General features: G+C 40.4%; 1 protein-coding gene across 1 annotated transcript in view; it reads right to left on the bottom strand.

The window, feature by feature from the left end:
• GABRB1 (gamma-aminobutyric acid type A receptor beta1 subunit) overlaps positions 1-6943 on the bottom strand; it is a 116584-nt gene extending 109641 nt beyond the window's left edge. The window contains exon 1 of the mRNA XM_018068837.2: positions 6881-6943. Coding sequence (XP_017924326.1) covers positions 6881-6928 — 48 coding nt within the window. The 5' untranslated portion in view covers positions 6929-6943. The remainder of the gene's footprint in view (positions 1-6880) is intronic.
• Positions 6944-23154: the final 16211 nt, after the last annotated feature.

Below are 23154 nucleotides of genomic sequence, written 5' to 3'. Positions count from 1 at the left end.
AAAGGAGTATCAAAGAGCATTAAAGTCTAAAATCTTTCTGGTAGCCATCTTGGACTTTTTCATCATCTGCTAGAAGCTCTTAACTGTTTTTTCAGTCTTTACTAATGCTCTGAAGTACAGCACACTTGACATGAATGAGAGATGAGACATCCTAGAGAACTCTTCCAAGCAGCAGCTGTTTGGAACACAACGATCAACAAAACACATCAGCTGGGGATACTTCTGAATGAAGACAATCTTTGGGTTTGATTTAACAGTTTCAGCTGTTGTCAGAATACTTGGCATCCTGTGAACAGGAACAAGTCTTTCTGGTAACAGCCTTGGAGCTTGTTACTGTTCTTCCACCGACGCTGGTATCTTTTCCCACCTCACAGTGAACTGGTGCTGTGAATGTTCCCTCTCTTGGTTGCACAGCTTCAGCTCCAGGTCTGTACTGAACTGCAGCTGGCAGATACTTTATTAATACAGCCTAGAGGAGTTAAGAAACTTTTCAGGCAATAGAGTATAAAGTAAAGCTGATTACAAAAAAAAAAAAATCACTAAGTTTTGCAGAAGCTTGAAATTTATCCCTTAAATTTCCTCATGGAGAAAAATGCTTAGTTTGGAAGATTCTCTCCAGAATCAGAAGGAGCAATGCAATTGTGAAAAATGAAAAAAGAAGCTTTTAATTAAGCCCCTGTCCTGTCCTGCACATGGACACATCTTTCATCTTCCTGGTAGAACTTAAAATTTAATTTTTATGGCTTTATTTTTCATTTTTTTTAGAAAGCTGTTTATTTTGGGGAATGGGTCTTTTGTGTTAATCATTGGCTCTTCCATTCCCCAATGGGCTCTTCCCATTCTCCAATCATCTGGGACCCTGAATGTTTCAAAAGGCTTGTGCCACTGAACTGTGGGATTTGTGCATGCTAACAGATCACAAGCTGGACATTTCCAGTGGTCACAGCACAGCCATGATGTTTGATGTGGGTGCACAAAATAGGCAGTGCTGGAGAAAACCTTGCATTTTCTCATCCACACAACTACAAGGCTTATCTCATTGCAAGTAACTCATTTAGTTAAATCCTAGACACCCCAAACTGAGTGCTAAAGCTTCCACTAAATAGGGGGAGGGTGTCACTCTGTAATTTCACGTAATGCCATAGGCACCACTGTGATAAGATTGATTAACTGTAGACTTTAGATCTGGGTGGAGAAGTGTTTTGGGGCACAGTTAAGAAAATGTGTGGTCCTTTCCTTTGCAGATGGTTACTTGCTCACTCCAGCGGAAGAGATTTTTGACAGTTCATCACAATAATACCATCATATTTCAAACTTCAAGTTGGTTTGGGTTTTGTTTGTTTGTTTACTCCATGAAAGAAACAAAAAGGTAAAAAGCAGCTACTAAAAAAAATGTTAAAATCAACTGATTCTAGTTATTTTCTGTCTGTTGTTATCTTGTGCTATTCTGTTGAATGCCTAGAATACTTTTTGAACAAATGGGAAGTGTGACCACTTTATTTCTTGTCTTCAGAAATGTAAACTCTGTACAAGTTTTATTATCTGGCTAGACTACAGGCATGTCACGATGCCCTGTGGTGTCAGGTGTTAAATCTGGGCTAAAAGATGAAGCACACAGGTCAGAACTGAGCTTACCAGCTCTTGAGAAAAGCTGAAAAGTGAGGATAAGCCACCTGCAGTGGCTAGAAAGTGAAACAACTATGGGAGTCAGGCGAGTTGCCCTTGCAGTGAACTGTGAGTTTAACACTAGATAAAAGAATTACATCTTCTCTAAAGGGCATTCATACCTAGTTTGTTTAAACCTTAAAATCAGGGAAGTATTACACCAGTCAGGCTAAAAAGAAAATTGGAATACAGTTTGTATCAACCCTGAAGCTGGTCTCAAGTTCATTTAACCTCTGAAAACTTAAGACATATCCACTTTCTGGATCATATAAAACAACATTAACATTATTGCTTTATACTTTTTGCCTACTTGCCAATTTTGTTGAAGAACCTCTTATTCTTGTCAAATGAAAAATGAGCCAACAAAACTTCCAGTGACAGTGATCCAGTTGTTTAACCTCAGGCTGCCAATTTCTACATTCATTCCATGTTTCACTCTTTAATATAATTACTCCTGTTTGGAATAGGCAGTGACAGAATGATTTGACCTTTATGTATTACTACCTGATTAGTTTTTCCACATGTGCTGAAAAAAAATAAAATCATTTGCCAAACATTTGTATTAATATTCATTTAAAAGTGCTTTTGCATGTCCTCCATGTTCTTTAGGATAGATGCTATATAACAGAAAAGTACTTCTTTCTTCTTTTGCCCTACAGCTAAGCAAATTTTAATTAGTAATTATTGAGCCTTATGTCTTAAAAAAAAAAAATCAGTTTAATCTGTATGAACATCGTCAGGTAAATATATTTAGACCAAGGAGCACTTATTGTCACTATGACTACCCTGATCACTTGTGTTGCCACCCTGGCTGAACTGAAGGAGTTTTTGGATGCTCTGATTCAAAGAGGCATGAGATGGAGTTCATAATGCCAATTTGGTTTCCTGTTGTAGAGTTTGTTTCCTACATTGAGATTCACAATGGCCACTAAGCTAATTCTCAAGATACTTAATCAAGACAGGGAGAAAGAACAAGACCTGTGAAACTCTGGCTATGTCTGTAAACTTAGTCTTTCTCAATCTGCAAAAAGTGTCTTAAGATAACTTGCATCCATATGTCTTTCTACCATTCTTAAAGCTGGGGTCTAATGCATGAGCACTGGCCTGCCAGCATTAATGGTCTAACTTTCAATGCCTTGGTTACCCAGCTCAACTCAGTGTTTAAACCCACAGATTTAGCTTATCTTGACTAAACATCTACCAGTATAGGATGCCACAGCCACCTGGCTGGCATCAGCCCTAAAGTAAGGTGAAGGCCTTCTGCTCTTCTAGGCCCTGGAGGATTCCATGTCCTTCCTCTAGATTTACAGGCAAATTTGAAAAACTTGTTTGTACATATATATACATATATATGTTTATTAATGTTAAGGGAAGTTCTGCCTCTGGAGTCTGTTAACCAATTATAAATGTAAGAGCCTTAAGTACTAGTGTAGAGAAGCTAGACAATTGAACATTCTTTCCGTGTTTTCTTTAACCTCTTTTTGCTGAGACACAAAACCTTCAGTCTGTGATCATAGAAACTACATCATCATTAGTGTAAAATCAGTAGGGTAGGTCAGTGTTCCCAAAATAAAAAAAAGGGGTTTTTTTATCTGCTTCTTGATGTCTCTTTTAACTGCTCTAAAAGAAGTTATTTATCATATGAATTTTTTTTAAACTTTAAAATATGTACAGCTATCTTTTGCCTATTATAAAGGTTTTAACACTTTTTCTTCAGTAAGAAATATATTTTAGAGAAAATTAAGTCATGAACCACGTGATTTTTTTTAGAGTCTAGTCTTGACTGTTTCCTAGTAGATACAGCAATATGTTATTTATTTGCATGCAGTAGTTACCATCAATCATGCTATCCATGTTTATTCTTGATGTACAAGCAGCACCTTCCGTTAACCACATAAAGGTATCAGAGTAAACCAGACATCACAGCAGCTTAATAGATTTAGTCATAGCACAATTGTTAATGAAATCTTTATATTAATGTATATGTCCGATATCCTTCTAAAGGAACTCTGTCATGGATGAAAGTTAGCTGAGCAGTCATTAACTGAGACAAAGGGAAGGGTCACCTTGTACCTTTGGAAGAGAATGCTTCCAGTAACTGTAGCAAGGATGTGCAAATCTGATGGAAACACTAAAACTTCAAGTATATTAGGGAGAAACTGGGCAATGGTCCCTGGGACTTTTACATTCTACTTCTCCTGCTTGTTCATTGTTTGACAAGCTCTTCAGCTTATTACCTGCAAAAATCAACATAAGACAACACATCTGATGTCAAATGGAAGAGTCATAAGAATGAATGCTTCAAATAATCCTTCTGCAAAAGTTGCTATGGCAGCTCACCACAGTATTATTGAACCACCAAGCAGCTATAAAACAATGTTTAAAGAGCTGAACAGATGAGGACCAAGTACTCAGGGAGAAATAACGAACAGCTGACTTCAAGACTGTGCAAGTCTTGATTCATTAGTTAAGTATTAGTAAAGTATTTCACAATAGTTTAGTATATTAGAAGAAGACACTAAAACCAGACAAGCTGCTTGAACAGGCAGTTATTACTACTGGTGTTCAGAGAATTCAAAATAATTCTGTTTATATTTCAACTTTTTACCTGAGGACTGGATTTATTTGGACATACAAATCAGTCTGTTCACTTGGCAGACATCCTACAGCCATGACAAAGTCCAGCTAATGCACCAAAGGAGAACACCTCCTTCATAGCCTAGATATATATACATTAATCTTTACTCTTATTTAGGCATTGAGACTGGAATACAAAATTTAACCCTGTGGGTGCTATGATTTGGAATAGCTGTCTGTCATTCTCGGTATAAGGTTTCATGTTCCTGAGGAAAACCAAGGGATAAGACAACTCCCTCCAATACTGCTAAGGTGAGACTGGCTGAATTCTGGTGGAATCCAACCAGACTCTCTTGCCAGGAGGAGCTCACTTGATGAGGGTGTTGTTTTCCCACTCACGTTATTCATTTCCTTTCCTTCAGTAAGAAAACTGCCCTATAGCCAAAAGAAGCTATAAATTAGGAACTTCTGAAAAACATTTCTGTGTCTGAAGCCAAGAATGGTAGCTCTTACTAAAAAATTAAAAATAGAAGAATCTATAAGACAACAGTTTAAAAGAAGAGAAGGTAAACAATTCACATGTGACTGCAACATTAAGCATCTCAAGGCTGTGATTTCTCAGAAAAAAAAAAGTACTAGAACAAAGCATTATTTTACTAGGTAGGAAAACTTTTCTTAAGCCAAGATGTCAATTCCCTCATTTTTGCAATGATGGATGAAATAACTGGTCATTGTCCAAAACCAGGCAAACAGCCTCTAGCAACACAATAAAGACGTTACAACAAAGAACACTCTACACATGGGTATGTACAGGCAGCACTTGTGATAGGGGCAAGCCCTTTCAGACTGATTCAGAATGCAGACTGCTTTTCCCGTGTTTTGCCTTAAGTAATGGGCTATTGGCTATAACTGGGAATGGTTGATTCCTTCTGCTGTGAGATGCGGCATTTTATGAAATGAAAACATTTTCTTACTTTTTGACCAGTTTTAGTCAAGCTGCCCTCCTAGCTCAAAGAATCCATCTGGCACGTAACTTCCCCTAATCAAAAATCAGAAGGTTCAAATTACAGTTTCCCAGGGGCTGTGCAAGTGTTAGAATGGAGAAGAAAGCTTTGATGGATCCAGCATGCAACTAAGAAATGCTGTGAACTGATGCAATTAATGCCCCGTGAGATTGCGATTGGGAACTGCCACATCCACAGATTAACAATATTTCTGGCGTTGAGATGTTACAAATTCTGGACCTTTCAGAACAGGTATTTTGTTGTTTGGTCTGTTTGGCTTTTCCCAGGTGTAATGCTTTGTAGAAGCAGCAATCCTATTACAGGGTGGGAGGAATAGTTTGGAGTTGGAGTATATTTGTTCTTTGACAATTTTGATAAGGTCTGTGTTCTGATTTCTCTGCCTCATCTGTACTGTCTGTACCATGTTCCTCCCTGAACGTACAATACAGCAACAAGAACTCCAGGAGCTGAAACTTGCAAAATGTTCTCTTTGAGTGGCATTAGCAGTCTGCAGAACCTAGTGTGCTACACACAATGTGACAACTCTCCTTTCCTCCCCATTCTGCCATCCATATTCATAAGCAAATATAACAGTTACAAACAAACATAAGCTGTGTATACATAACAAACAACAGAAAAAAACTAAATATGAAAATGAAAATGAAAACAATCTCTGAAGAGATTGTTTTAATGACAGCTGTTAACTAATACATCAAGGAAGAAATTCCCACTCTTGAGTAAATTACTTTGTATGGGCAAATATCACCCAATAAAATAAACTGCTGATCAGGATGGAAATGTAAGGTTTCTAGCTTCTTTTAACTAAGTAGGTATTCCCCTCTGTACAGAAAACATTTTCATACGAGAAAGGTTTTCATATGAGATCAAACATAAGAGACTGAGAGCAAAATGCCCATGGTGCAGACTAATTCAACATGATTTTGTATAATGTTCAAACTTACAACTGATTTTTCGTTTTCCTCTGGGAAAGGGCTGTCAAAAGAAGCAGGCACTAAACAGACACATTTGCTCTTTAAGCCTGCATGTCTATTAGCATTCCTTCTTGCTGTAGATCTGAAATCAAATGCAGTATGTTTCACACCTGTAGCTATGAGACTTTTCTGATTTTGATAGCTGGAAACATCCTTTTTACTTATTCTGCAATGTCGTTATTCTTTCCCCTCTACAAGAGTGTTTTCTAGAAGCTCCTTTTTATTTTCTCTTTGCACTTTTTACTCAAGGCCACTAGATTGCAAAGTGAAGTGTCTAACTCTTTAAATAATTTAACATGAAAACACGCACATCTGGCCATCTGCTGCTACAGCTCAAGAAACTCCAACGTTTCCGAAGACAGCTGTTGACTACGCAAACGGCAAACCAGGGTAAGGCGGGACCCAGAACCTCAAACCTGCAGCAAGTATTTTGACCAAGGCAGGGCTCCTCTGAAGTGCCACCGCAGGCGTGCCACCGTTATCTCAAAAATGCAAAATAACTTTTCCTAGCAACTGTAACGTGCTTGGTTATTTTGTAGCACTTGCCGTGGCTCGGTAGGTAGCCGGGCTCCCAGCCCCGGGGCTCCGGCTGCCCCCGCACCGGCGGGACGGCGCCCGGGCTCTGGCTCGCGGGTCACTCACCATGTTGACTTCGGAGACCAGGTCGATGCTGGCGATCTCTATCCGCATGCCCACGTCCACGGGCGGACCTGCGGGGGGAGCGGGAGGCGGCGTTAGCGCAGCGCGGGGGGCCGGAGCGCGGGTCGGGGGAGCGCGGGCGGGGTGCCCGCGACGCCTCACCTCCAAGTTCGGGGCGGGGCGGAGATGTCGTTAGCCCTGGACAGCTGTCACTGTCGTTCTCCTTCAGTGCTAGGAAATGTTGCTGGGCCCGTCGGCGCGCTGGGAAGGCACATGGGGGTTAGGGGGGGGGGGGGGTGGGGGGGGTGGAGGCCGCCGGGCGCGCCCCGCGCCCGACTCGCGCCCGCCTCCCTCCTGCCGTCTCATCGCATGCTGGCGGCGCTCACTGGCGGTACGCGCAGCCGACGGCCGCGCCAGCAGGCAGCAGCAGTTCGCCGCGCGTCACGGCCCGCCGCGCACCGCCGCCCGCCATCCCGGCGGCCGCTCGCGGGCGCGACGCGCCCGCGCGCTGGAGACTTGGCGCGGCAGGGCGAGAGCCCCAAAAACAATTGCCGACGGCGGGCGCGATGCGCTCGAGCGCCGCGAGGCCACCGGGGCGCAGCATCCCTGCCCCCTGGGCCGGGGCGCGGACCGTCCTGCGCGCAACAGGTGCCGTGGAGCGCTGAGGGCGGGACAGGCCAGGGGCTGGCGGCGACACCGCGGGGAGCCGGAAGCTCCTGGGCTGCTGTGGCCAGGGCAGCCAACAGCCGGTGCGCCCCCCTCAGCCAGCTGGAGCGGGGGCTTCCCGTCAAGAGACCGTGAATAATTGCTGAGGGCACCTCTGTGTGAAAACGCACACCGATGGGGTGTTAGCCATAACGCGAAAGGGAAATGGCAAATTCGAAAGCCATGGCGCGTTTCGGTGCAGGTAGCGCTCTGTCCCGCTGCCGAGGCTGGAGGTCGCGCCCGCCCCTCGGAGCGCTCGCCGCTCCCGCAGCGCGCCCGCCCTGCCCCGAGCGGGAGGTCGTCTCACATTTTTAGTTGTGATTGTACAACCAAAGTAATTGATCTTGCCTTTAGAACGAGGTTGGTTGGTTGATTGATTGATTGATTTTAAGACTCTTGGAATGGATGCCCTAATGTAACCTCACCTCTCGTGAGCAATATTACACGGTGACCGATCGGAGCCCTGTGAACCTGTGAACAATTTATGGCTTTGCCGGTTCCGCGCCGCTCTGTTTCACTGCACTGTAGCTCAGCAGAAATAACATTTCTTTAGGATTCAACCTACTTCACCTGTGTGCTACACATTCTGCACGTGGTGACCTTGGGATACGTATTGGATGCTTTTGAGGCTACTACAGCGTCATGCAGTCCTGTTTCTGAGAAATGGCAGACTTTTGATGAAACTTTTTGTCACTGAAATATGCCAAATATCGAAAAATGCAGGAATATTGACTATAAATAGTTTGTGACACACATACTAGTGATAATTTTGAACATTTTAACAATGCATTTTTCTGTGCAAATTTGTTGTTCTTGGAGAAGGACCACAACACCCTTACTGAGAGGTTACCATGGGAGTCTTTCACATCCGCTTTCTCTAACCATGACAGTACAAGGTTATGAAAATAACTATTTTTCTGATGTTTTATAACAGTATAATAAAGATTTTCAATTTTCTTTGAGAAGTATTACATATATTTCTTTTCCTCCTAGTTCAGTAATTAGTTGCTGCAAAATGTGACCTCCCAGCTCAACTTGATCGTACCTTAGCATTGCTATTTGGAAAGAGTTTTGTTCAATTACAATTGGTGTGGCTTGCATAGAGCACTTAAAAAAGAAATCCTACCGTAGATGTCTATCACAAAGTAAATTTATTCAGAGTTGTATCACACACAGCCATAATAAAGTTCCCTGGTTCATCTGAAGCACTGAATTAGGATTTTCCATGGGACTATAGAGTCCCTTGTACTTTTTCGTGGTGAGCAGCATTATATTTAGCTTTGTCATAAGCCATGTGAAAGTCAAATATACCTGTGTGAAAGGGAGACCACTGCTCTCTCCCGCTTGCCAAAATTTGTTCTAAGGCATAAGTGCAGGCATTTATTCTATATGAATTCTTCATTTGCTGCACATTTTGGGGCAACTTTAGTTCAGATGAGCTGTAGTCTGGCCGCTGGACTAATGGTACATTAATGCCTGAACTGTTTTAGGTGCTTTTCTGGAGCTTATCATCTGGTCTGAGAAGGCATGACCAATGCCCGTCCTGCAGGTCTCCTGCCATTAGGGACACCTCAGCCCAACAAGTATATTTCCAAGGAGGATGAGGATGTTCTCCTTGGCAAGTCAGTTTCTCTGAAAGCTCTACCACCTGATCTGTCCTGGCTTCTGCAGACCAATCTGGAGCTTCCTCCACCAAACATCCCAAAAATAAGACCCAAAGCTGGCATACTGTAGAAATTCAACTCCATTTTGTTCAACTTGATTGCTGGGGACATCTGGGCTCGAAACTGGGGTCTTGAAACAGCTGCAAATATCCTGCTGTGTGGAGACAATACTGAAAAGCTCCCTCACTAATTGGGGCTTGGGAATAAAGAGGTTTATATGGTGCTTTTAATAATCACACAAAGGAGGACCTACATAGCATTACACTGCCACAGCAGGCATGGTGAGAAGGGTTCTTTTTGTCCCATGGGGTGGGTGATGGAAACATGTCTGGGACCTTTTTTCCATTGCTTTTGGGACTAAAAAAGATGAATTATTATCAGCAGGACTTCCATTGTGATGTGTTACCAGCTGAAGTGGTAAATGGTTTAAGAACTTGAAATTCTGCTTTCTTTGCAGATGATCTGTTTCTAGGAGAATATAGTATGCTTTTCCAGGCCACCAATGTGGAAGAATTTTGTTATAATTTTGATAAAAACACACCTTGTGACATAATTCTTGCTTTTGGCAGCTCTTTAATAACCCCTTATATGAAGAACAGTTGACATCCAAAATTAATGACTATGGGGAAGAGGCTAATTCTCAAAGCCCAGATATTATCAGTATTGTTCACAAACATTTTCTAAAAGCTTATACAGATGCCAAGACATCTGGTGATCGGATTTGCACATGTGGTTCAAACTGCAGCTGCTTCTGCAGTTGATAAACTTGATTCAAAACACAGTAGTGTCTTTCCATCCACTCCAGTGGGGTTTGCTCACTTACTCAGGCTGAGTGAAACCTGATGGGTACCCAACATGGCTTTTGGGCATCTTGGAATTTGCTGAGCACCCCAGAATGTAGGCATTTAAGTAGATGTGCTAATTTTCAATTTTGGAAATCAGGCTGCTTAGTGTCTAAAGTCCGAGGAGGTTAATCTGGAGACTTTTGCCACATTTTTAAATGTCTCTCACCTCTGAGATAAGTAGTTGTAAATCTATGTTTTCTAATAAGATTGGATATAACATGTAGTCTAACAAGATTGCTATACCAAAAAAAGTGCATGTCCCCTGCATGGAAGCATCTGTCTTGACAGAACCATTAAGTATTTCTATCACTACTACCTTTCCTGTCCACTGCAACTGTCAGTGAAATGAGCTCCTATGGCAGAGCTGTCACCCTGACCCATCTGTGCTACATGGTGACACCAGCAGTGTGCTGAGGTGCGACACAGCCAGCTCACAGCCTGTAGGAGCTGTAGCACAGCTGTACCAAACCTAATTTGGTTTTCAAACTTCTGTGGTGGCTTCAATTTCAGCTCTTATGATCTTTTCTTATGGTTATTTTCTCATATTTGTATTCAATAAGCTCTTTTCTTGAAACCTTTGCTCATGATAGTGCCAAATTCCTTTCCCAATAATTTCTACTGTAGTTTAGTAAATATAGGGTCTGTGAAATAGACACACAACTTGTGAATAAGATTTTTAAAAAATATTTTCTGGTCTGTGTTAGTGAAGGCAGACCTTTTAGGTTGGAAATAGTTTCATATTTGTTAAACGTATATAAGCACTAGTAAACTAAAACAATTGAAATCCACTAGTTCTAACATATTAGCCCTGTCGTTTTTTTCATATTCTAGGCATGTCTAATGCCTGCTAGAATCAAGACAAAAATATAATCATAAAGAGTGATGCATAAACCATCCCAGGCCAGCTGTATGTTCATTTTTACCTTCATCATGCATAAACTTTCGTGGGGGTAATCTTTTTTCTTACACAGATGAATGTTTTCAGTTTATTGAAGACCTTTTTTGCAATGCTTATTTTAATTTGGAACCAGAAAGTGCACACAGTACAAAGATAATGTCCTGCTCAGACAGTGTTGGCTAGTTTAAAAAAATGCAACATCACTGAAAAAAATGGAATTTCTTCCTGTGTCCCACTGAATAAGATCTGTAGGCAGGAAGACCACAAGTTTTAATGAAACTAGGGGAGGAAAAATGCAAAAGTAGTGGCTATGCAATCTCTCTCTAGTGATACATTGTGCCTTCTTAAATGTAGAATGAAGGTAGGTATATCTTTGTGCTTATACTCAAAAAAGTAAAGGCGAGCTGTGTGCCTCATACTGTGCACTTTGTATGTGGAGATGATGACTGAAAATGTTAATATTCGTAATACTGACAAGTTTTGCGTCATTGCAAATAGGGACTTGCAGACCCAGGATATTCCTAATATGTGTCCAATTGGAATTGCAGTTTTTCAGTCAGTGGAAAAAACTATTGCGGCAACAGGTACACCAGGCACAGGCCAGAAGCAGGATTGGTATGAAGTGCGAAAGCATAATTAATTAGGAAAACTTTATTACAGTATGACAGCATGCACAGAAAACAGATCAGGAAACCAAACTCAGGATCTTTAGATTATTCCTTGTCAGATATCTGTACCCCAGTGTTTGCTTGGCTGCGTGGATTTTCATACTGCATACGCAGCTAGAAGAATAATGAGAATTAGAATGGGTATACATTTTTTTCTTACTTGGCATTGAGCAGGTGACATTTGTCAGTAACTATACCAATAAGATATATTCAAATTTTAGATCAAATTTGGAAAAATTAAGCTAAATGGTTGGGTTTGAAAACTATGAAATGAAACCTAGGAACTGTGAAATGACTACCTGTGGAAGTAAAAAAAAACCCTGTTAAAATTTATACTTTAAGAGGCAGGTAATGGAATAGGTCATTTATTTAATCTCTTTAATTCTATTGTAATTTTATACCTACAGTAATTCCTTTAGTCAAATAGAGCTTGTGAGCCATCTTCTCAAATGACAGAAACCTGCAAGCTGGAGATACTTTTAGTGTGCCTTGGGAATTTCAGTGCAGCAGCAAAGCTGTGGAAGTGATTGAGAAGAGCTGAGGAGTGACACATTGATCCTGAGCTTTATCCTGGGATCTATAGACACTGTGATGCTGCCCCACACTGAGGAGAGCACCTCAGGCTCTCACCCATTTCCCTTTCCTTTGGGTCTCACAGTAAGCTTCCACACTCTTGCCCTTCTCTCAGGAAAAAAAAAAAAGGCACATATTGTCATTGTGCCCCCCCCCCTTTTTTTTAATATACTGTAAAGATTAATTAAGATCTTCCTAGAGCAGGGTCTACCCTCTTTTAAGAGCCTGTAAAATACTTAGGACAGTTCTTTTAAGAAATTAATAGTAAATATCAAAACTGTGAATCAAAGATTCTCACCTTTAATAGTCAAAGTCAGAAGAGAATATATAAGAGCTATAGGATTTTGTCCTGCAATATCTATAGCCAGAATAATTAAGTAAGTCTGATCATGTCAGAGAAACATCCTTACCACTCATTTGAAACCCCTTTTTAGATTTCCCAGCCTGGTGTCTACACCAACATCCAACATCCTTTCTAAACATTACAAAATTTGCTTCCTCTCAAAGTGGTGAGCCCAGCACTGCATTCCTAATAGCAGAAAACCCTACAGCAGTACATTTCCTTTGCCCTCCCTCCTCACTACCTATGGGAAGCAACCCTGCTGACCTTCTGAGTCCTCCATCCCACGTGCAAGAGACTCAGAAGCTCCTTCTCCCTCTGATTCTGGTTCAAGAAAAGGAGCAGAGGCTAAAGATTAAGGTCTTTGTACCAGTTGCTATAGAGATTATCAAAAGAGACAATCCTCGCTTCAGAGAACAAACTATCCAGGATAAGTTAGGAAGACATGCCACAAGTGTTCAGACAGACATGAACATGGTGAAGGCAGCAGTCAGTCTATATGCATTTGTATAATTTAGTGGCCTCAGTGGACATATTAACTACAAGGAGCCAGTCACCTTAAGTACTGCTGGAAAACAGAAAGCAGTTGTAGGCAGCGCTGTAGAGGCTGGTTTTAAGGAGGTATTCAGGGAACAGAGACATAAGAAGTGTGATATTGTTATGATTTCTCTTAAAGGTATTTCAGGTACTTCCTTTTATGCAGTTCCTAAAAAGTGATGTTTGTCAGTGGTGGCAACATGTCGGAAGCAGGATATAAAGAGTTAACACCTGATGTATTATCCTGTAGAAACTGAGCACACATCTACCTTTCCATTACAATTAGCTCCCTTGATTTTAACAGGCTGATGCATGCTGTGGCAAGGTGCTTATACATTTGTATGATTGAGAACTTTGCTTCTATGCTTTTCAGGCCTGTTAATGTCTTCATTTGTACAGGGTGGGTTTGGGGTTTTTTGCATAAGAAATTAAACACTGTTAAGTGGAATGGCTCAGAATTTATTTTTCTGATAGAGTTAATTTTCTCCAGCTTTGCCTTTTCATTGTTTTCTGAAGCAGCTCACTGCAAATCCCTATTTAAATTGTCAAGTTTTATGAGTAGTATTCTCATACTTGGAAGTATTTTACCACACTGAGCCACTAGAATGCAATGTGTCTCTTTGTCCCATTTCAGTGATGTGATGCACTCACTGCATACACTTGTAAATCTGAGTCATGTAAATAAGAGCCTAGCTTATTTGCTTCTAGCAATAAACAGACAGAATGGCTGAATTCAGTCACACATGCAACTTTTCTGGGGATATCTTCGCATAAATGTGAATATAGATCAAAGCATTCCTTCATCAGGAAGAACAAAGAAAATACTTAATCAAAATGAAAATTTCTTTCAGAAAAGATACATTTTTGCATTATTTACTCCCAAGAAATTTAGAATTAAAAGATACTCCTGAACAATCTGGTCTGTCTTTGAGGTTAGTGCATCTCAGAGCAGGAACTGAACTTGGCTCTGCAGTTCAGCAGGCTACATAACTTCCCTTTCCAATTTTGAGTATTTTATGATCTTGTTATTACAAAGGCTGGCAACATCACTTTCTGCCCCTGATTATAGTTTAGAATTCTTCCATGGAAACTGCAGTTCCAGTTCCATTGTTAATCTCCTGCTTATTTCGTATGTTACATTGGTGAGAAGATCGAAGGTCCTAAGTAGTTTTTCCTCAAACTAGTTTTACAGTAGAAGTTTGGGGGTTTTAACTTAAGCCTGATTTGTGATGAAAACTTCTGCTGAACATGGGCCTTTTCCATTGGCTATCACTTCCAGTTTTAAAATTAAATCTGCTCAAAACTATGCTTAATGCACTGAAGACCCAGCCTCCAAATCACATACTCCTCAAACAGCCAAGTTCAGTAAGAAAGGAAACAGATATTTTGGTTGAGATTTTATAGTATTTGTTTTCTGAGAAGTTGTGCCTATATATGGTAAAACCCTAAAAAGTAAAAACTAGAACAGAGCCAAGAATGGTCATCACAAATTGAAACAGTTCTTTATCCTCTTGCTGTTACACCTGCCTCATGAAAAGTAGGCATTTTGTATTTCCACTGATTATCAAGGTTGTCTGCTGCCTCCAAGGATGAAGGTGACAATAAGGAAAATTTGCATTGTGTTTCAAGAATATGCCTACAAAATAATTCACCTCTCACATTTAAAAGTGATTATTATGAAAAGAGCAAAATATAACAATAAAACCTGCCAGACTGCAAACTTACAGGCTGTTTTCTTTGATGATGACAAACTCCCCTGGAATTCTTTTCAGTAGATTTACAACCATGAAAATGACAGCATTAGATATGTATCACCATGCATAGTCATACCTACGCTAGGAGAAAACAAAGTGGGCATGATTTTAACAAATGCAATAGTCCTACACAACAGCTGCTTGCACGCTCCTTTCTTGTCTCAGGAGCATATTTGAAGAGTGAGATAGATGCTTCTTGCTTGTTGAAATAGAGAGCACATGTGAATCTCTTCAGCTGGGAGTCACTTCATCAACAGGGAGGTGTAAGACAACAAGAAATTTTACTTATCTCTTTAAATGATGCAGGGGTGAGGGTCTAAAATCCATGATTTATATATGTCATGTGGGCTGGAAGCAGTCACTGGAAGTGGTCCATAAACTGAGAAATGGATTGCACCCTGTCATTTGTGCTGTTTTTAGCTAGTTGAAAAAGAACCTTAAAATAAAGGCTAAAATAAACCTTAAAATAAGTGCAAGGACATAAATTTGAAGAAAAAAGAAATTGAACACAAAGAAAGAGAACTGGCAAAGATGTTCCTCAGCCAGATCACAGAACTGGGATGCTAGTATTTTTTTAGCCCCTGTTAGTATCTCTTCCCACAGCAGTGGTGGGCACAGGGGTGCTTGCATGGATAACTGCTCTGAGAAGAGGTCTTCAAAAAGGACAGATGAATAACAGGGAGTATTGGTTTATTCACTCTTCATGCATTTTGGAAAAGACTGAGCTCTTTGTGGCTGCCTTCCAACCTACCTCAGAGAGCAAAACCATCCTGATTTCTCTTTTAGGGCAATCAGCAGAATCTTAAAGCTCGGGAAGCAGTAAAGGGTGAGATAAGGGGTAGAGGAGCATCCCCTTGTTCCCTTGAGTTTCCCTAGAGCAGCATCAAGCATTTGTGTGATGTCAACAATACTATCTTCAGTTAGTTTTTAATACCATCTTGGGACAAAAGTGAAAGAGATTGAAAGAAGATTTTGTTTTGTGGACAGAAGAGGCCAAAAGAAGAAATGTCAAGAATATAATAATTTTATAATTTTGAAACATTTCTCTCTCATCTTTTCCTACTGTAAGGGATGATTTTGGCATCCTTTATCTGAGTTAGCTTCTCATTTCTCAACCTTTCTGTTGTGTCCTCCTTTGTCTTGCTAAGTGTCTCCTTAAGTGACTTGTTCTTTGATTCACTCCTCCTTTCAACTACTACATTAATGCCTAATGTTTACTTCAGCTTCTGGACATTATCAAGGTTTTAATTTCAGCAAATCTGCAAAATGTGTTTCAGTGTTGTCTCTGTGTTAGAGCAATATGAGATGCCAGCCCACAGGAATTGCAGACAAGTCAAATTCCTTTTCACCCCAGTTTGAGAAAGGCAAAATATCACCTGCCTATAGTCAGATAGGGAACTGAGAAATCAGAAAATTTGTATAACAGGATAAAAACAACAATAATGAGTCTATAAGAAACAAAAGTATTATAAATATGGAGAAAACCACAACACTGTAGTAAATTAGGAACTCAGAGTGAAAAATGCTTTCTGGTTCTGATCCAGAATTGCCAGGGTGGCAGGTTTTTTGTTTACTTCAATGAGTTTTGGAACAGGATCTATATGACCCCAGTATCTAAATCATACATAAGTCAGGGTAGATTTGTACTTCTTCGTTTTGGGTAGGCAAAAGATCATATCTTTCTCTGGAGTAATAGGACAGGAAGGGCACTGATGGTTTTCTGTGAGATAAGAGAGAGTGCTTGTGTCATCCGTTCTCTTAAAATCATTCATCTTGGGAAGTCTGCATCCTGGAACTCTGTATTTGTCTTTGTAAAATATTCAACTTCCTTTTTGTCCCCTGTATTTTCCACCCACGCTTTCACCATCAGCAGTGGAAGTCTTCATTTCTCACGTCTAAGTGGGCTAAGAGGTCAGGGAGGTGACAGTGGAGGCCTTCTCAGGTAGACAGGGTATTTCTCAGATAGTGTTAATCTCGTGTACTCTGATTTCTGTGTCCAGCAGAGAAATATTTGGAAAGCTGATTATGTATTAAACATCTACAATGAGACACAAAGTCGACAAAATGTCTAAACTACAGAGAACATGACTATTGGTTAAATACTGACCTATTTGATACTTAGTATTTATATGCTTTACATTTTAAGTCACTGTGTGCATTTAACTAATTAATACCTTCAAATATCCCTGCAACATACGTAAGTCTTTTCCAAAATTTAAAGAAGAGGATATTCAGACATAGAGGTTTGAGGATTGAAATTTTAAATGCAGATTTGGGTCTTTGGCCTCCACAAGATCTGTGTCACTCCTACATACAAATTCATGCACTTAGAATTAGCTACACTTGTTGAGAAGATTTGCCCTAAATGACTTATCCAAGGTCACAGAAATCAGTGGCAGAACTGGGAAAGGATCTGAAGAGTGCATCTTTAAAAGTAAAAAGAAACTGAGGTATAAAACTATTTCTATTTTTTAGTGCATTATGCTTTGTGAATTTTATAATTACAACTATGATTTTTTTTTCACGCTATTCTTGAAAAATTCGATATAGAACATAAGAGATGCAAAACGCTGCAGCTGCACTGGATCAGCCCTGTAGTGTATACAGACTAGCACACTCTGTGACTGTGGCCAAGAGCTTATATTTGTACTATTACAAACTACTTAGAGTGGACTTGTCACTGTGCGTTAATTATCTGTTGATCCATACACTTGGTAAACGCAAAAGGGTATTGGTACTTCATCAGTCATCTTTCACTGGGTATAAGAGCAAACTACAATACTCCAAGGATAAGAAATACTCTAGGAAGATTGAAAAGGGTGAGAATCAGCTCAGAGGCCCTGGATCTCCCTCATCTAACTTTGAGGCTTGCCATGCTTTGAGCAGTTTGGACTATGACTTCTAAATGTCACTTCCAAGCTGAACCACACTGCAAAGTTTCCCTTTGATGAAATCATCATGTGGGAAGGGGAAGAGACTTTCTAATGGATACCACTGTAAGATACCTCTCTGGGTGAGTAGTGAAGATCTGGGAATTAGTTTTGGACAATGGCTAAAAAAGACCTTATCCTGCGAAATTATCTCAGTGGCCATTGCTTTCAGTGGGAGGGAGCAGCACACTGTGTTTCCCAAACAGTTCTCAGATCCCTGAAAATGATATTCAGGTATGCCTTAAATTACTTGATGAAATGCTGAAGTACCACCAGATGCTTCTTAATTTTCTGTTTTCCACCCACTCATCTAGTCAGTGTTTTCTGGGCTTGATGCCTTTGTATGAATGCCTATAAGACAAAACCAGCCCCCTTGTGCTGCCCACTGCTGCCACAGTGTCCTTTCTTTTCTGGTGATGATATGAAAATTTCCCTCAGTAACTTTTTGAGATGTGAGTAATGCCACTCCATGCAACCACCAGATGGTAATGAAGAGCAGACTGGTTGTGTGTCTTCTGTAGACTAAGTGTATTATAATAATAGCAAATTTTTTTTTTTGCAATCAGAGCTTACAGTTCTAAACACCAATTTGTTTGGCTGTTTACAGACCTCTGGGCCAGTCTGCTTGGAAGCTCTATTTGCATAAACCCCCCAATCATTCTGTTTGCTTTTATACTAAAATATGTTAAAGGGAATATTCTCTACCTCATGGACAAATGCTGTAATTCTTATTTAGAATAAAAATACGATCATTATAAGGAGGGTTTTGACTACATTTGGTGTACCACTAAACAAGCTATCTCTTGTAAGAAGGTAGATGCAGAACACCTTTAAGTGACTGTGTGCCTTGCTCCTTCTGCAGCCATAATATTTCTCCAAATGTCATAAAATATGTACCTCTTCCAACGTAGAAAGGAAGGTCTCTGTTACTGTGTGTACTTGACAACAGCAAAGAGAGCAGCGTTGAGAATTGAACCAAACCAAAGCCAACTGTCTCTTCTTGAACATCATTGTCAATGAAGAGGTGGTGTTGAACATGGCTCACCAACCCCCCCGCATAACAACATGAGGGAAGAGCAGCATAAACAGAGCTTATTAAGTACTGCTAGCCCCAGACTTTTGAGAATCAGAAGAAAGCCCCACAGGGCTCACGAGATTCAGAAGTCTCAGTTTTACTTACCTGCCTGCAGGATTTGGGGTTCTTTATGCAGTACCTTGTAAAACGCCTAAGTCAAATTTTCAGGGTTTTTTTCCCCCATTGTACAATCCAAAGACTTTGCAACTCTTTCCTCTCCCTCTTTTAAAGAAAACTAAGGTTCCTCCTGCCTTTGAGAGACCTGGGCAAGCCAAGCACCAGGAAGGCTGGGAGAAAATCACTAGAGCTGTTGCCAGTGGCTTCAGTGTGAGTCAGAGGCCAGACTTATGGCTTCCATGGCATATTTAACTTATTCCTTAGGCATCTGCCTCATATACTTCTGGGATTAATAGACATGTAATGACTGGGAACGTGAAGCTTTCCAGGGAGGCAGCTTGTTGGTTCTTCTGCTCTATTGTTCCCTCTGAGAGCAGTTGTTAGCAACAGGATGCAGTGGTCTTAAAAGCATGTGGCAGAGCAGGAGGCTCTACCTGAAAGCAGAAAACTGAAGGAGACTGCAAATGGGAGCACCCAGCCTTCCTCCTCTCTCCTTCTGAGTCATAGCAGCCCCCACAAGCTCGCCCTGCCTCAGCCCCCTGCCCCTCTCTGCCCTGCCTATCACTTCTGAATGCTGCAGAAGGTTTGCAAGTGTTGCTCGGGGCAACCAAAAATTTTGACACATTTTGCAATACACGTGGCAGCCCTGACAGGGGAAGGCAGAGTACAGGGCAGTGGCTTCCCAGATTCCTCCCCATAACCTTGGCTGCCTTCGCCTCAATGAAACAAAGACAGCCTTGTACTGCTTTTAGAAAAATCTGTATTTCCTCCCTGCATGAAGAGGTCTTCTTATCTTATTTTTCTGGGGATGGCCATTTTAGAGACAGAAGTCAGGAGACCTGCTTGATTCCCCACTTTGTCACTGTGGATGTGACTGTGACTTGACCTGAGGGCTCCTGCATCTCTGGGCTCCTGCTGCAGATGGGCATGGGTCAGTGATATGAGTGTGTGTGCTGGGGAAGTGTTAGGGTCAGATGAGAAAGAAGAGATGGAGGCATACGAATCCTCCAGTGCTTTCTTGTTGACAACACCTTTTTGCCCCACATTGCAGTTCCTGCAGTGAGTGCTTCCACAAACACATTTCCATTGCAGTGTAAAGGTCTTAAATATGAAGCTCACAGTTTACCTCCTTAAAGATCAATGTGTCAATCACTAGAATCCACATAAATCCTCTTACAATCAGTAATAGCAATATATACATGTGTCTGTGTGTATATAAATATATATATATATTTGGTACTCAAAGGATTTTCTAGTCTTATTCCAAGCAATCAAGGACATGTGTGTTAAAATAACCATGGTTCTGTAGAACAGTCTTGTAAATACCATATGTCAGAGGAAAAAATACACGGCTAAATGCATGTCAGCATCAGTTTCTGCAGTTTCGTAGGAGTTCTGGCCATGGAAGTGAAGCAAAGCTGGGCCAGCTGAAGATTCAGTTTTACACAGAGCTTATGCTGTGCTTTGAAAAGACAGATCAGGTGGTGATTGGAGAACTGACCTGGGTCACAGCAGATTGGAATTAAGCTCCTGTTCTGCTGCAAATTTTTTATATGGGAAGCATTCCATTTCATACGTGGTGTTGCATTGCCACTTAAGTGTTTTACATTTCTGTTCCCAGCAAAACAGAAAAATAGTACTTTATTGTGTCCAGTTCCTACTTTGTCTTATCTATCGAGACTAAGTTCTTGAGAGAAGGAAGTACGTAGGTGAAAACTTTACAATCAGATACTGAAGTAAGAACCTGGAAACAAAACTACTATAACTACAGCAGAAAGGGAAACCTGGCCTGGAAGAAGAGCCAGAAAGAACTTAAGCATCTGTCTTACTGTTTCCAGAGCAGAACTTAAGTTGCAACTGATATGCCCAAAATCCACACTCCTTAAATATAAACGCATTATTAGAGGTGCAATCAAGGTCCACAGTGTCCTGGTATCCCCACTGATGGAAAACTCTTCCCTGAACAGGTAGTAGAGGCTACCCTGAACTCCAGATCAAAGTCTTGATAAACCCAAGGACAGGTGGTTTTTTTGTAGACTTCCATGATCTCTTTAATCAGTGGGGATGCAGGAGTGGAGGGGAGTGAAAGACCCTTTAGTTAGCTGTACAGAAAAGGTATCCACACCTTTTCTTGGTCATCTACCAAACATGGGATTGGGGTATGCATTTTCCAAAGAATGGAAACTTAACCCCTGATTTTAAAAAAGGATGTATGGGAAGACAAGTTGTTTGATCAAGACCGTAAGAAATTCTATTGATATGGGTAGAAACTGTAAAAATCCAAGAAATCAATGACTTAGCTATTTAGGTAAAGAAACATTGAGACGCTTGGCAGTGATTCCAGTTTTATCTTCTCTTTTCTAAAAGTTAGAGGCTTTTAAATATGCAACATATAGCTGGGCATTAAAGATTTTCACAGTCTTTTTCATATAGGCTTTCAAATCTTTAGAGATTTGATGCCAGAACTAAATAATATCAAAATCAGCTGAATAATGAAATCTACTGGGGAAAAGAATGTAACCTAAAATTTACCCATATAACCTGCAGTGTTGATAGAGCCTATAGTTTACAAAAGGGAAAAAAAATCCAAATGAAAAAAATCCAAACCTGGAAAGGTTAGATAATGTCTTCCACAAGAAAAGAACAAACTTCCTTTCTATTTCCACTTAATCTGATGGTAAAATAGAAATGGGAATAGTGAGTAAAAAATTTCTGCTTCTCAGTATGTTGTGACAAATAAGAAATGATTAAGCTATACTTGAAGATCCATAACTCTGGATAAAACTGCTTTTGAGGCTTGGCCAGATTGTCTGTTTCATCAAAAATCATTAGTAGGATACATCAGCATAGGGACAGTAACAAAAAAAATAAAAATCTATTTAAGAAATTCAAGTGCTTTCTGAGCATATGGAGCCTGGTAAAAATAGTCTCTTCTTACAATAGTCCCCGATGGGTGAGATTTCTTCAGAGAAATCTTGGAATAATTGTGGTAAAAGCTGGAGAAGCTGGGAAAATGCTGAATTCAGCAAACACTTTCAGAGACCATCAATCCAGCCTGTGACCACTATATCCTTCTTGGAGTCACCAAGTTCTTTTAGAGAGATGGTATAACCCAGATATTCTGTGAAGAGATCAAAGACCATTTGAAGCAGTATTTTTCAAATCAGCACACATCTGCTGGAGACAAGCACCTCAGGAGTTTGTGTGTCTATGCTACAAATACATTGCAAAAAAAAAATCTAGAATAGCTCTTAAGTTATAATTCAAAAAATATTGAAATTAACCAGAGCAATGCATATATCAGAAATAACAAACAAATATTCAGAGGTGATATATCTGGCTTACAAGACTGTTTACTGTTCTTTTTAACTGGTTTATCTTTCCTTCAAGCCTAGTTTTGTAAAAGCTTCAGCAATCTACAAATGGCACAGTTTTTCAGATATCAAGGACAATGATCTCTGGTTTTAGTATTAGTCTTATGGAGTTCTTGATAGTTATTGCTGGATTTAAGGGAGATGTTAACCGCTGATAAATTTGAGAAATGTTAGAATTAATTTTCTAGATTTAGAGAAAGTGATTTTTTATTTAGTTTTAGCACTTGTAGGGACTAATATGGCACCTGGATCCTACACCAATACAACCTGAGGCAGGCTAGGTGTGACAAAAGGGCGCTATGTTTACATTTTCTTAGAAAAAGCAACATGAACATCTTCTTAAAAGCCTTGAGTACTTCTTGCCCTGGCATGGCATGTCCACAAATCTTGTAACCTGATGTTACCTTTACTGTATGTTACTTTGGTTACTTTTCTGAAGTGTCTGTACTGAAGAGGCAAAAGGTATTAATAATATCATTCTTTGTTCTAAAGAATTTAGAAATCATTCAAAGACCGGCTCAGCTCCTAGATTTGATGAAAGGAGGTAATGGAGTGAGTTTCTTTTATTTCTGTCTGTAGCAGAGCTATTGACTCCAGGTATGGATTTGAGAGGGGGTTGTGTGATAGCATTTCTCGTGACATTCATGTGGTGAGATCATTACTAGTGAATACCACTTGACTTTTCCATTTTGTTTGCACAGGTGTCTATACATATGTGGAAGGTAATAAAACAGTCTAAACACAAGGGGGCCTGTGGTTCTGCCAGGGTCTTATTTGCTTTCTTCCTCAGCAGCTGC

The sequence above is a fragment of the Manacus vitellinus genome, unplaced genomic scaffold (assembly GCF_001715985.3).
Source record: "Manacus vitellinus isolate BGI_N305 unplaced genomic scaffold, ASM171598v3 scaffold_0_pilon, whole genome shotgun sequence".
NCBI classification, from domain to species: Eukaryota; Metazoa; Chordata; class Aves; order Passeriformes; family Pipridae; genus Manacus; species Manacus vitellinus.
Note: the sequence above shows the minus strand (reverse complement) of the source record. Positions and strands in the feature narration are given on the sequence as shown.